This window comes from Ascaphus truei, chromosome 5, assembly GCF_040206685.1.
Source record: "Ascaphus truei isolate aAscTru1 chromosome 5, aAscTru1.hap1, whole genome shotgun sequence".
Taxonomy (NCBI): Eukaryota; Metazoa; Chordata; class Amphibia; order Anura; family Ascaphidae; genus Ascaphus; species Ascaphus truei.
The window spans coordinates 181,054,293-181,067,972 of record NC_134487.1 but is presented as its reverse complement, the minus strand read 5'-3'; the positions used below and the strand labels follow the sequence as shown (position 1 = coordinate 181,067,972).

The window sequence follows — 13,680 nt, the reverse complement described above, 5'->3', positions numbered from 1 at the left end:
TAAGGACTGGCCCTGTGCCCCATCACACCCCAAATCCTGTGTGTAACAGATATGCCATGCAATGAAGGGCATGTATACATTCGTGTGCATATGTCATGGGTCTGTAAATATTTGTAATTGTGTATGGATATATAAACATGTTTCTGTTGTATCTCATTTTGCATGGAGTGTGTATATTGTGAAATATCTCATTGTATGTGTGTATATCGTTTTTTATATACAATTTTCATGGCTTTTATATGTATAGATCTGTGAGTAATTGTAATTATGTATGCACACATGTATGTGTATCTATATATCACACTGCTGTGTGATATATACATACATACACACACACGTATTTGTGTGTGTGTGTGTGTGTGTGTGTGTGTGTGTGTGTGTGTGTGTGTGTATGTATGTGTATATATGTATGTGTGAATGTGTGTGTGTATATATATATATATATATATATATATATATATATATATATATATATATATATATATATATATATATATATATTGTACACACACATTGTATAATAATATCATGTAATTGAATGTATATGAGAAGTGTATGATGTGGGCTACTTGTCCCCCACTCTCCTTAATCCATCTGCTCTTTAGTTCATAATACTGTTCCATGGTTCATCCCTTCCCCTCTCTCCCCCCATGCCCTATGCAGCTCACACACGTGGGTTCCTCCTGCTTCTTGTCACACAGGAACTGTGCACAAGGGGGAGGCCTGTGTTACACTGTGGGGATTTCTTATACTGTGTGCAGAGAGGGGGATGTCTGTTTTGGTGTGCTTGCGAGGTGGGGACTTTATACACTATGTGCAGAGAAAGGGGGTGCCCATCTTGCACTGGGGGCATAAAAGGGGGGTGCCCTTCTTGCACTGGGGGCATAAAAGGGGGTGCCCTTCTTGCAATTGGGGGCAGAGAAGGGGGGTACCCTTGCACTGGGGGGCAGAGAAGGGGGGTACCCTTGCACTGGGGGGCAGAGAAGGGGGGTACCCTTCTTGCACTGGGGGGCAGAGAAGGGGGGTACCCTTCTTGCACTGGGGGGCAGAGAAGGGGAGGGGGTGCACTCTGTGAGGAGGGGGCTGTCTTTCCCTGCACTGAGGGGGCGGGTGTCTGTCTTTGTTGGAGGGGGAGGGGGAGGAGGGCAGACCTGCTGGAGCAGCCCCAGCTCCAGGCTCAGAACAAAGAAGTGGTGGGGAGGGCTGTGCTGAGCGGGGAGCTCTGGCCTGTCACTGAGCCACAGAGAGAGAGAGAGAGGCTGGTAATGAGCCATTAGTTCTTACTATGTGTCTGTGTATTGGGGGCTTTGTCTCATTGTGTATTGTATGTATATTGTATCTGTGCGTGCTTACATTGAGTACAGTTGGTGTGTATTATTTATATATGTATACACAGTGGTTTGTGCAGTATAATTGTGTATTGCGTGCCAATGTATTTTGTATATTAACCTGTTCGTTGCCAGTTTGGCCTGCATTGCTCAGCGACAGTGCTAATGCAAATGTGTTCATTCTCTTTCAGTATATGGATGTGTGTGCTTGCTGTGCCTTTTGCCTGTGTATAGGTGTATATTTATGGAATAACACACAAGTATTTTTTTAGGAATGTGTGTGTGTTATATATCTTATGCTTGTAAATGTATTGATCTTCTCTTGTTATTTAAAATAAAACACATTGCTTGCCTTTCTGATACTAAGAGGATTACACATACTTCTGTGTGTATAGTAACATTGTATATTGTGCGTGTTTTTGTATATGTATGTACACACACGTTTATTTTTAAGTATGCACGTGTATCTCCCTATACCATTTATTTATCCCGTGCAATATTCTGGCCTGTTCTATTCAAGCAATAAGAACTTACAGTTAGACCTGCTTTCATTTCTTCATCACTTCTTAACCCCTTCAGTGCTGTAGGCATTGTTTGGCCAACACAATATGCTATTGGGCAAAACAATATAGTCGCCACAAATCCCTGTTACTGAAAGAGCTTGCAGTCCAATGTGTGGTACTGGCAGTACAAGCCTTGCAAAGGACGCAAGAAGAAGTCCTCATAATTACTCACAACACCGTCTAGTGCATCTTCTCTGTCTTTTTGAGTGATATTTCCTTCTCTCTTTTGCAGGAGATTTTTAGGGAAGTCCCGATATCCCCCAAGCCAGATATAGAGAGCGCAAGCAAAGTTTTTCCCACACCTGGCGTCAAGATGCGTTGTCAAGCGGAAAGTGGGAAACTCTGGCAGATTCACTTGGGTTTACCTCCGCGAGGTCAGCTGCTCTGGCAAGAGAAGAAAACAGGGCTGTAGAAGGAATATTCGCAAGAACGTACACTAGAGTTCACATCCAAATGAAGGGACATATACAGTGTTTCAGTTTTGAAGGTTGGCTAACACTGATTGACCGGGAAAGATAACATTTAATCGCCCCCCCCCCCCCCCCGAGTACAAATAAGGCAGCCTCATGCTGTCTTAGCAAAGCCGGTATCCTAACATTTCTACGTTTGCCCCCCAAATATTGGCAGCACCATGAAAAAGACCCAATCACCAGCAAATCCACTCGAAGCGTCGCAAGATGTTTATGACTTCTGCGAGGACGGGGAAGCCCTTGGGAGATTCGAAGGCGCCGATCTGCCAGGAGAGGATACCAGCGACTGCAAAGCTGCGGAAACGTCGGAGTTGCCGTGCCGGAAAAAAAGGAAGCGCTGCGGGCACTGCGTCCCATGTCTAAGGAAGGAGCCGTGTGGAGAATGTTACAACTGTGTAAACCGGAATACCAGTCACCAGATCTGCAAGCTGCGGAAGTGCGAGGAGCTGAAAAAGAAGAGATTGGTGCCACTGAGGGGAACGGAGGTGAGCACTTGGAGGATGCGTCGAAATGTACTAAGCCGTGGCTTTTAAAGGGCTAGTTCCAGGTAGTGGGGCCATGAAAAAAAAAAGTCGGACAAGCTGCATGTATTTTCTTGATCTGGTGCCATTTTCTAAGGTGTGTTGAGAAAATATTGAAATCTTTAGTTCCTGGCCGCATTAAAGATGGCAGCGGTCTTAGTTTTTTCTAAACTGCTTTATAACTCAGCCGCGATGGCTGCAGCTTTGGAGTTTATCGTGGTGTTCTTTCCTCAGTTTGGTACAAGCTCCTAACCTGTGTGTGTGTGTGTGTGTGTGTGTGTGTGTGTGTGTGTGTGTGTGTGTGTGTGTGTGTGTGTGTGTGTGTGTGTGTGTGTGTGTGTATAAAAAGTGGCACTGTGTGCTCATTTGCATGTCATTTCCCAGAATCCCTTGCTGCAGTGGAAGTGCTGTATGCTGGGTGATAATGGGGAAAGGCGGGGTTGCAGACCTGTCTAAGACATGCAGATGAGCATACAGTTATATTTGCATATATATATATATATATATATATATATATATATATATATATATATATATATATATATATATATATATATATATATATATATATACACATCCATCCATCCATCCATCCATCCATCCATCCATCCATCCTCTATTCAGGCCTAGTTTGCAAAGCTAGTTGACATCTTTATAATGAAACAACCAGTAAAAATGGTAGGGAAGGTGTTCTGTTGCTGAGCAATTTCAATACAAGTACATGTGACCACAATCGTCGATCTGAGAGCATTGGGCAAAGGGTGAAAGGGTTAAGTGGCACTTCCTATAGAGATATCATGAATGATACAGTCACTGTTGTATTTGAATTGAGGCTGACATACCGGGTGCTAATGCATACTATACGTGTTAGCTGTCTGTGGGGGTGGCTTTCACGGCGTAGGAGGGGTTTAGAGGCGTGTGAAAGGCGTGTGAGACGTGCAGTGAGGAGATAGTGGTGGGACCCCAATGTTATTACATGCAGAATGAGAATACATGGCCTGGCAGACCAGGTTGGGAATTGTTTGGAAATGCTATGAAAAAGGAGTTGTTTCACGTATGTAAATACTGCACTGCGTGTTTATTCTATATCCACGTGTGTACACATACACATTTGTGTATTTGTATATCTTTATTTATTCAGCGCTATCCATGTACTGTACATAGATAGGGCTTTACAGCAGTAATACACTTGACAATCGGAATAAGCGTTTGATACATACTGTAGGAAATCAAGAAAAGCATCACTATCCTGAAGAGCTCACAATCCAATTCAATCTAGTGTGCATACACACACACACACACACACACACACTAATGTGCATATGCGCACACATACACACACACACTAATGTGCATATGCATACACACACACACTAATGTGCATATACGTACACACACCATCCCACACTAATGTGCATATGCGCACACATACACACACACACACACTAATGTGCATATGTGCGCACGCGCACACACACACACACACACACACACTAATGTGCATATGCGCACACACACAACCACACTAAGGTGCATATGCGCACACACGCTAATGTGCATATGTGAACACACACACACACGTGCATATACGCGCGCGCGCACGCACACACATGTGCAAATATGAACACATGCATACATATACATTTGTGTGTGTGTATAAATATATACTACCATTTAGTTTCTACCCATTTGTACAATAACATATTTGTGGCACAAAACTGGTAGGGAGAGCCCCAGATGTTGTTGTTGTTGGTTACATTTTAGCAACGTTTTGACTAAAATGATAGATTGTAAGCTGTTGGGGGAGCAGGGAATTGATACCCCAGTGTTTACGCGGTAATATCGATGGCTTACAGCTCCGGAGTGGCTGCATTTATAAAGTATCGTAGTCATGGCTGGCGTTTGTACAAAAATGTAAGTATCAGGATAATTTGTTTTTCAGGCAACTAGTCCTTGTTGAACCCCTTCCGTATCAGAGAGGACTGCACTGAAGAGGTTAAAGTGTGTGTGTGTGTGTATTCATCTTAAAATGAGCCTGCTGTACTATACACAAAGAGCATATAAGCAACTGTCTTTTAAAACCTGTTTTATAAAGGGGAAAAAATTCAGATGGTCCTACATACACAATACTGCTTGATATGAGGCCTGCCTTTGAAAGCCATAGTAGAGATGACCTGAAAATGCTTTGGCTTTGCTCTGTAAGGGATGGCGGGAGTGTGGAAGTGGGAAAAGGTTGAGATGACCCCTCCAGGCCGTTTGTCTCCCACCTCTCCTCATGTCTTCAACATCAGCTGGTTCCACCCCCCCCTTTCCCACGTACCCCTCCCCTATCCTTTCCCACATACACCCCCCCCCCCTTTTCCACGTACCCCTCCCCCCTTTCCCACGTACCCCTCCCACCTTTCCCACGTACCCCTCCCACCTTTCCCATTTAACCTTTCAGCCGCTGCCTGGTGCAGAAGGCAGGGTCAGGCTCTCTCTTTTTTCCGTGGCATTTGCTGTGAGATTTACCAGTCAGGCCTCTTTTTGTGTATGGGGTCGTAACAGGACCTGCATCCCCCTCCCCCGCAGGCCCCTCTGCCCCTTCCCGTCCTCTTCCCTCCCTTTTCCCTCCTCCCCCGCCCACGGGTCTGAGCCTTGACGTGTGGTATAGGCAAGCGTATCCTATGGCTGCCAGCTGGGTTTTAAACTCTCCTCCCCACCCCCACTGCAAGGCTGATACTGCTCCTATTGTGTGTCCCCTTGGAACATTTTTTTACTGCATTGTAGTCAGAATCTGGCTGAGCTGCATTATCAGGGGACACAGAGTGGCTGCAAACCGAAGCCTTTTGCAGCTTGCAGAGACGCACAATATTAGCAGTTGCCTGCAGTAGTTGTATCTGCTGATTCCCAACTGCCCGGCCTTTACACCCCACCCCCTCCCCCCACCCCACCTTATTAATAACAATACAGACCCTTGGGGCGGATTCATCATGCTCTGTTAAGGGTTAATGCTCATAAACGTGTGTGTACTCCCATTCAAGTTGAACCTAGCAAATTCAACACGGGGGAAGGGGTTTTGGGGGGGTTGCTCTTGCATGGAGATACTCTATGCTGTTCTACAAAGCAGTATTTGCTGTTGGGGAATGCATTCCCCCATCCTTATTCATGCAATGCTGCATTAATGTCATTGGACTGCAGTGCCGGTCATATATTAATCCAGTGGAAAGCTTCATGATTGCAGGATAGCAGCAATAATGAAAACAATAATCGACAATTCCTTTAAAATATCTATGTTTTGTTTTTGTTTTTTTATCTCGTGTTTTTTTTTTTTTTTAAGTCCCGGTACACAAACCTTTTCAGGCGTTCTAGGGGTGGTAATTGCCTCAGCTGTTTCCACAAAATAACTTTTCCTTCTGCGTTCAATGCAGAACGGGCAGCGAGTCGTGCGCTGCAAGGTGCTTTGTGAAGTTATTGCCACCAATGTGCAGTGAAAGGGTTCCAGCCGCTCTCCCCCTCGGACCATCCAGTATTTATCTCATTTCATCCACTCCACCCGATTTTATACTTCCCTGTGAACACGAAATGCATATTCTATTTTCAGGGGTCATTTTAAAGATGACTGCCACGGTTACCTGTCTTTCTAGCCGTCCTCTCTGTTCATTAGCCCAGGTTCTCCTACATCTTCCCCAGTCCAGCGCGCGTGTTCTCTGGCGTCTGCTATTGTACACCGTTCAATGAATGGATTTCAGGCTTGAATATGGCAAGTCCGTGACACGCTACAAATGGCCAGGCCATATTTTGATGAGCTCTTCCAGGCAAGGGCTCTGTCATTCCATTATGGAGCCTTTATTTGTGAAGGTTTAGTTTAGTATAATTGTGTTCCTTGGAATTTTGCATTATGTTATTCGCTGGGCACCGCTATACAGCAATAAAAAAGCTGCGGTGTGTCTGCAGTATACCTTGGCTCAGTTAGACCGCTGTTTTTCTCAACGTTGCCTTTGCTGTGTCTCCTCTTAATCCATAGTCTGCCGTCCTCCGATGTCTCTTTTTGGATTCGGGATGGCAAATCTGTTCCTACCCTCCCACTGGCAGCTTGGGTATCTCCTTCTTACCTTTTACCATTCGCCTTTTTCCTCCTTTTCAATCGTCGCCTTCCCCTCATCACGACCCCAGACAGCTGCGTAGCTGTGAGCCAGTCGCCGATCTGCGTCGGAAAAATGACTCATAAGCCGTCAAGTTGCAATGTCCTCAAGTTACCTCGCAGGGCAATTTGCTGCCTTGGTCCACTAGGTTACGCTATAGGAAACACGCTACAGCAGTGTGAATGAGTTTCTTTCCCATCAGAACTCCGCTCTCTTCCTGGTCAACGTTTACTTTTAGCTTCGGATATGTCTCCTCTTGTGGTAACCGATTGGGCAAAGGTGTGTTAAATTCCAACTCGCATTGCAATTATACATCAGTGGCAGCCGTGCTGCCACCTCTGGGGTGGATTCACTGTTGTCTCTGTACGGGAGATTTGCTGTCCTTACTAGTGGATGAAGTGTGATGGTCCCATATAGTACCACTATATTTTTATATATTTATTTATTTTTTATTGCTGAGCCAATGATTTAACCCAACACTTTCTGTTATAAATACTGCAACCCCTTCGCTTCCAGTAAACCACGAACTGTTACTATTTTTTAACAAATATATTTTTCAACGTGTCCATGCATTTTAATAATGTTGACGGGCAGCTTCGTCCGTGTTGCGAAAAGCAGAGCCCCCAAGGTGGGTGGAGGGAACGAAGCAGAAGCAGTGCAGCTGCACCTTGGGGGGTTACGTGGTCTTCCTGAACTTTTCTTTAACATTGGTTTCTTCAAGCTTTGAAAGTGTGTGCAGCGCTGTTCACTTTTTAGGTTCCTGCGTTTATAAAGCTTATTTTAGTCCCTGAGGAGGTTCACTTGCCCAAGTTCTCCAGGAGACAACACTGAGATTCAAATGAGCTTCACCCACTTCAAAGACCAGGTCGTTTCCGGAATGCTGCTGCACTCTTCCACTATATATTTTTTTTTCAGGGGGCTCACATATTGTAAGTACACATTTTAACGGTGCCCCCTGCCGTTTATAACGGACACCCGATACCCGCACCGTGAGCTCTTTAACCACTGCACGCACTGTGCTTTTTTTATTTGTGGGTTCTGCAACCCCAGTATATCTATATACATATGTTTTAAGCTGTTAATAGTCGTGCAATATCTGTTATAACTAGACTAGAGGTCATTCCATAAACAAAACATGACTGGTATGATAACTTTTATTTCATCTAGCGATTTTCTGCTAGTAGCACTCAAAGCACTCCACAATGACACAATTACACAATTGCAGCACACAGCACACAGGATTGCTACACACACAGTCCCTGCCCCGTAGAGCTGTGCCTGAGGCACAGGGAGATAAAGTGACTTGCCCAAGGTCACAAGGAGCAGTCACCAGGATTTGAACCAGGTTCCATTGCTTCAGACTCTGTTGTTGTTGTTTACAGAGTCAGCGCCTTTACTCACTGAGCCGCTCCTTCAGCCCTACAAACCTATCTTATCACGCAAAGGATTAAAGCCAATCACTTCTTATTTCCCATGAATAAATGACCAGCTAAATGCCTTCACCTCCTCCCTCGCACAAATGTCTCTCCCTTTTTGTTCCACAACCTGAATCCTATTGCCTATAATCTGTTGTTTTGTGAGGTGGCAAATTTCACAAATTGACAACTCGCTCCTTGATTTTGCTGCCCGGGAACCGAGCAAAATGCAAAGCACTCATTAATGATAAGAGAATGTGTGAAAAATCTCGCTCTACCGCTCCCTACCATTAACACCATAATCACTGCTGGTTGGTGGGGGAAACGGCCACTGTCCCTCTCAGCAACATCGGCAAGAGCTGCAATAAAGTCCAAGCACTGGAACCATGAAACAGCTTCTGTGTCACTGCTAACCAGTGTCCCATGGGCTGAGGTTTTCAGGAGCCTTTCATCTACTAAATCACATTACACCATACTTATATATGCTGCATTTAATACAGGCTTGTTAAGAGTTCTCCACGAAATGAGGAATGATTCCAATATGTCACTCACTCAATTAAAAAGCAGGCGTTGGACAATCACCATTTTAGAAGATGTATTTTGTGGTTTCAATTTTTTTTGTCCGTGTGAGTGTTGAAAAAGAAGCAACAACAGAATATGGTATATTTTAAAGAATAGTATTCTTGCTCCCCCGTTCCTCTGCTCTCTTTCCCCCCAAGTTATGTATGGGCTGCTCATTTAGAATGAAATAAATTACATTTGCAAAGATTTAGTGTCTTCTATTTGTTAAGATAATGCTCCTATTAATAAAGTGTATTTTACAAAGCGTTACAAAAATAAAAATAAAATGTCCATGCGTTATACTAAATGTCGCACAAGCAAGGGATTAAAAAATATATATATATATATATATATATATTATATATACATAAATGTGCATTTACCTTGTGTTTTAAGAGAATGAAGAAACATTAGCACAAGTAAAAGTGAATGCACATTTAAAAGGGAATGAAACTCCCTTTTGGCGTTTTTAACGGATTACAGGGGTGCCTTTATCTAGCAGGGTGCTTGTGCATAGAGTTACCTATAGAAGGCCTAGAACAAGCAGACAATGCCCTCATTGTGTGTATGGGTAGGGGGGATGAGCAGATGACTTGCTATCTGCATTTGCAGTGTGATGCACATGATGGGGGGTGAGGAGGAGCGTGGAGATGCTGCAGAATGAGAATGTGTTAGGATAATCTCACCCTGCGCCCGTCTCTTTTATTTAACCTCCGCTATTGTTTGTGTTTGCTCTTTACACCGAGGGACTCCTGAATAGCCCTTTGCTAATGACACACAGCTGTATATTGCACTATTGTAGGACCGGGTTGTAGTGGATTTGTAGAACACAGTAGATTTTTCACACGTGGGGGATATGCTTTGTGGCACCACTATCCTTGGATTTATTTGGTACATTTAACTTTTTTTTTTTAAACGAGGAAACGCATGCGGAGTGTGTACTAAGAAAACAATTCATGAATTTATGCAGATCTATGAAATACTTGAATGCTGGTCCCGTGTAGGCATCATAACCTTCTGCTTTAGGCTGCGCTTATAGTGCCTTGCGACGGCGACACGACGTCGCTCCGAAACAAATACATGGACTCCGTCGCAAGCGCTTATAGTAAGCGCGACGGAGCGACCAAAAATTTTGAAGCCGGGTACATTTTTTAGAGACAGTCGCCACATGTGACTGTCTCTAAACCAATCAAATTTCTCGGCCTGCCCCTTTTAGTGACGTCACTGGCCTTGTGGCTAAATATCAAATTACAACTTTCGCCAGTGGCGACGGCAACGGGTGATGTAATCGGCCATGTCGCCGTCGCCAGCACTATAAGCGCGGCCTTAAGCTCATACTTGAATATTTACAGAGATTCAAATATTAACGTAATAAGAAAACCTAAATGACTTGCCCTGTATTGTGTATTAAAATATAATTTGTTTTGTTCATAACAGTATCACGAACCCCCTGTCATTTGTTATTCATGTATTTAGCAGAAGGCACCAAAATCTTACTCCTAAAAGCAGCAATTCTCTCTCTTCATTATAAATAAATATTTTCTTTATCCACTGGGATTCAATCCAGGGTCAACACATTACGACTAAGGTCACCGGTCATTTTAGATTCTTTGCCCAGCTTTCAACCAGTTTATTTCCATCCCTCTCTCTCTCTGTGTTGCCAACCTTGATCCATTTCATCATGAGACATGTCCAGTTCCAACAAGAATCCTAGTGCATGCGGATTAGCCATTGGCCTATATTGATAATGAATCCCGTGAAACACAGAACTGGATTCCTGTCTCATGATGACCTGGAGCTAGATTAGCAATACTGGTTTTTTTTTTTGTGACGGCTCCAACTTTTTTCTGGTCTCCTCAACATATAGTCCAGGAACCTTCCTAGCCCTGGCACGAACCAGAGGCAGGCATGCAGATGACCTAATATTCTCGTCATCCTTTGCAGGAGCTTCTGAATAATCGGTTCTGGAATTGCTCTAAAACTTGGGTAATACAGACCCGCTGGTTGTCCTGCAGCTAGTTCCTGGCACTGCAGTGTAGCAGCATCAGGCTGGAACAGTGGCATGTGACTGATGAATGACATTGGGACATCTTTTGGGTCACTGTATACATAAGAGTTTTCTGTTCCATTAGGCTGTGCTTATAGTGCTGGCGACATCGCGTCAAAACAAATGCCTTGTCGCCGTGGAGTGCACTTATAGTAAGCGCAGAGCGACGGAGCGACGACTTGGTCGCGATTGCTGGAAGTCATCTCAATTTGATTTTTCCGGCGACCGTAGCCTGATGTCGCCAGCACTATAAGCGTAGCCTTAGGCTGCGCTTATAGTGCCCGGCGACGCGATGTCACGCCAAAACATATACATTGGATCCATTGCATGCGCTTATAGTAAGCGCGACGGTGACGGAGCTGCAAAGAAACTTTAAGCCATTGAAATTTGATTTTGGGAGAGACAATCGCCACATGTGACTGTCTCTACACCAATCACAGAGCGCCTACTGCACTCTGCCCGCCCCCCTTCGTGACATCACTGGCCTTGTCGCCAGCGACGTCGCTCCAAACCTAAGTGCAACTTTCGCCAGTGGCGACGGGTGATGTCATCGGTCGCGTCGCCGGCACTATAAACGCGGCCTTAGGCTGCGCTTATTCTGCCGGCGACGCGACTGATGACGTTGCTGTTGCCATTGCGATAGTTGTAATTTAAGTTTAGGTGACGTCGCTGGCTACAAGGCCAGTGATGTCACGAAGGGGGAAGGCAGAGGGACGGAGAAGCTCTCTGATTGGCCACAAGGGGAGACCGTAGCTGAAAGAATCAAATAACAGTGACTACCAGATTTTTGGTCGCGCCGTCGTGTGCTCTATAAGTGCCGACGACGGCAACAATGCATTTGTTTTGATGCAACATCGCATCGCCGGCACTATAAGCGCAGCCTTAGGCTTCGTCCAGGGTTCCAGCGTGCGTGCTGAGGCGCGCTGAGGCTCAGGGAAAGCGGGTGCTTTCCCTGGCCTTAGGCCGAGTCCATAGAAGGACAGGCCGTGCTGAGCCGTGCGGATGCTCCGCGCTGAGCCCCTGCATCCTCAATGAGGATGCCTTGAGAGGGGGCTCACGCGAGCGTCCGCAGGCGTGCTGAGGAGTTGGAGGTTTCAGCCGAGCGCCAAGCTGTTTTTCTGCGCGCTTTCGGCTGAAAACCTCCAATCCCAGCACAGCAGCGTCAACGTCACGGCGCCGTGACGTCGACGTCAGTGCGTCGCGGGCGATTGGCCCAGCGACGTCACTGCCCCACCTCCCCCCGGCTCCGAGGCTCCGATCGCGCCCGCTGGCTCGCCTGTATGGGCATGAAATCGCATTTCAGCAGGCGAGCCTCCGCGTCAGCGCGGTTCGGATCGCCTCACCCCTCTATGGCCCGGGCCTTAGACAGCGTGACGTCACGGAGCGGGTTGAGCGAACCGCTCACGTGACCGGCCCTGCGCTCCGGCAAGCGCGTGATTTAAAAAATTACCTAAGACCTACGCTTTCGCGCGCTTGCGGAGGCGTAGGCGAGCCCCTACTAAAGCCGCTCTCATTGCGGCTGTAGGGGCTCACAGGTAAGTGCAAGCGCGCCTCAGCACGGGTAAGCGCTGACCATGGCCGAGGCCTTACTTAGCTGCTGCGGCTCGGCTCTATGACATACTGTTATCCCAATCGTTCCTTCGTTGTAGGTGGGATCTGTTCTTTTGCTTTATAAAGTAATTGATGCCAGCATAAGGCCGCGCTTATAGTGCTGGCGACACGGCCAGTGACGTCACCCGTCTCCACCAGCGAAAGTTATCATTTGTTTTTTAGCGACTGTCGCCAGTGACGTCACTGAAGGGGGCGGGCCGCGCAATTTGATTGGTTTAGAGACAGTCACATGTGGCGACTGTCTCTAAAATATCAAATTTACCCGACTTCCAAATTTTCTGTGGCGCGTACTATAAGCGCTTGCGACGGAGTCAATTGATTTGTTTTGGAGCGCTGTCGCCGTCGCGGGCACTATAAACACGGCCTAAGTCATTAATGCAAGCAGCTAACTGACTCTAGTGTTCCCAGAGAAATGCAACACATTCATTTTTTCACTAGATACAAATAAGTGAAACTGTTACTGTTTAGTTAACTGATTCATTATATTCTAGGCCTGCAAATAACACACTTGTTTATAAAAAAAAAAATAGGCTTGCAATGCAGTGAAAGCGCTCTTCCCTATAACACCCTCTCACCCTCTCTATCAATTCCAAACGGTTCTGTAAATCAGATCAGTGTTAGATCGCTTGTAGAGGATTCAGTACTTCTGCTTGGCAGAGGTCAGTCGGTAGCTGCTTAAACCAGGAAAGGAAGGTTCACCCTGTTCGTTCTCCAACCATAATTTCCCAGGCGAAGCATTTCCGTGACCATCTTTCCAAGTTCAGGCCCCGCACAAGACTTCACCTTGAGCCCCGTTCCGGCTTTACAAAGCATTGCTGGCCCCTCTGGCAGCCAATGGGTTAACCTAGGACTGAATTGCTGGAATTTATCCTCCCCCCCCCCCCCCCAAGTGCAGGGTTTGGCCCGTCCCATCTCTGCACATCTGTTTCCTTTTCCATAATGTAAACTTTCTGACACGAGATCAGGGTTTTAAAGGAGCGTTCTGTTTTTCCCGTGGCCCGGGGCGCAGCCAGAACGATAGTAGAGCCGGGGAACTCGAT

At 45.9% G+C, this 13,680-nt stretch overlaps 1 protein-coding gene and 1 long non-coding RNA gene across 5 annotated transcripts in view; one reads left to right on the top strand and one right to left on the bottom strand.

Annotated features, from left to right (window-relative positions):
- LOC142495643 (uncharacterized) overlaps nucleotides 1–7,187 on the bottom strand; it is a 30,401-nt gene extending 23,214 nt beyond the window's left edge. The window contains exons 1-4 of one of the 3 annotated variants that reach the window (XR_012801783.1): nucleotides 6,824–7,187; nucleotides 6,217–6,433; nucleotides 2,542–2,807; nucleotides 2,064–2,270 (exon numbers count right to left, since the gene is read on the bottom strand). This is a non-coding gene — a long non-coding RNA (uncharacterized LOC142495643). Of the gene's footprint in view, nucleotides 1–2,063; nucleotides 2,271–2,541; nucleotides 2,808–6,216; nucleotides 6,434–6,496 lie in introns of all 3 variants that reach the window. The other 2 variants (XR_012801784.1, XR_012801782.1) reach the window with 2 other exon arrangements.
- TET3 (tet methylcytosine dioxygenase 3) overlaps nucleotides 1–13,680 on the top strand; it is a 91,867-nt gene that overhangs the window by 1,905 nt on the left and 76,282 nt on the right. For both annotated transcript variants that reach the window (XM_075601379.1, XM_075601378.1), the window contains one exon: nucleotides 2,124–2,846. In XM_075601379.1, coding sequence (XP_075457494.1) covers nucleotides 2,523–2,846 — 324 coding nt within the window. In that variant the 5' untranslated portion in view covers nucleotides 2,124–2,522. The remainder of the gene's footprint in view (nucleotides 1–2,123; nucleotides 2,847–13,680) is intronic.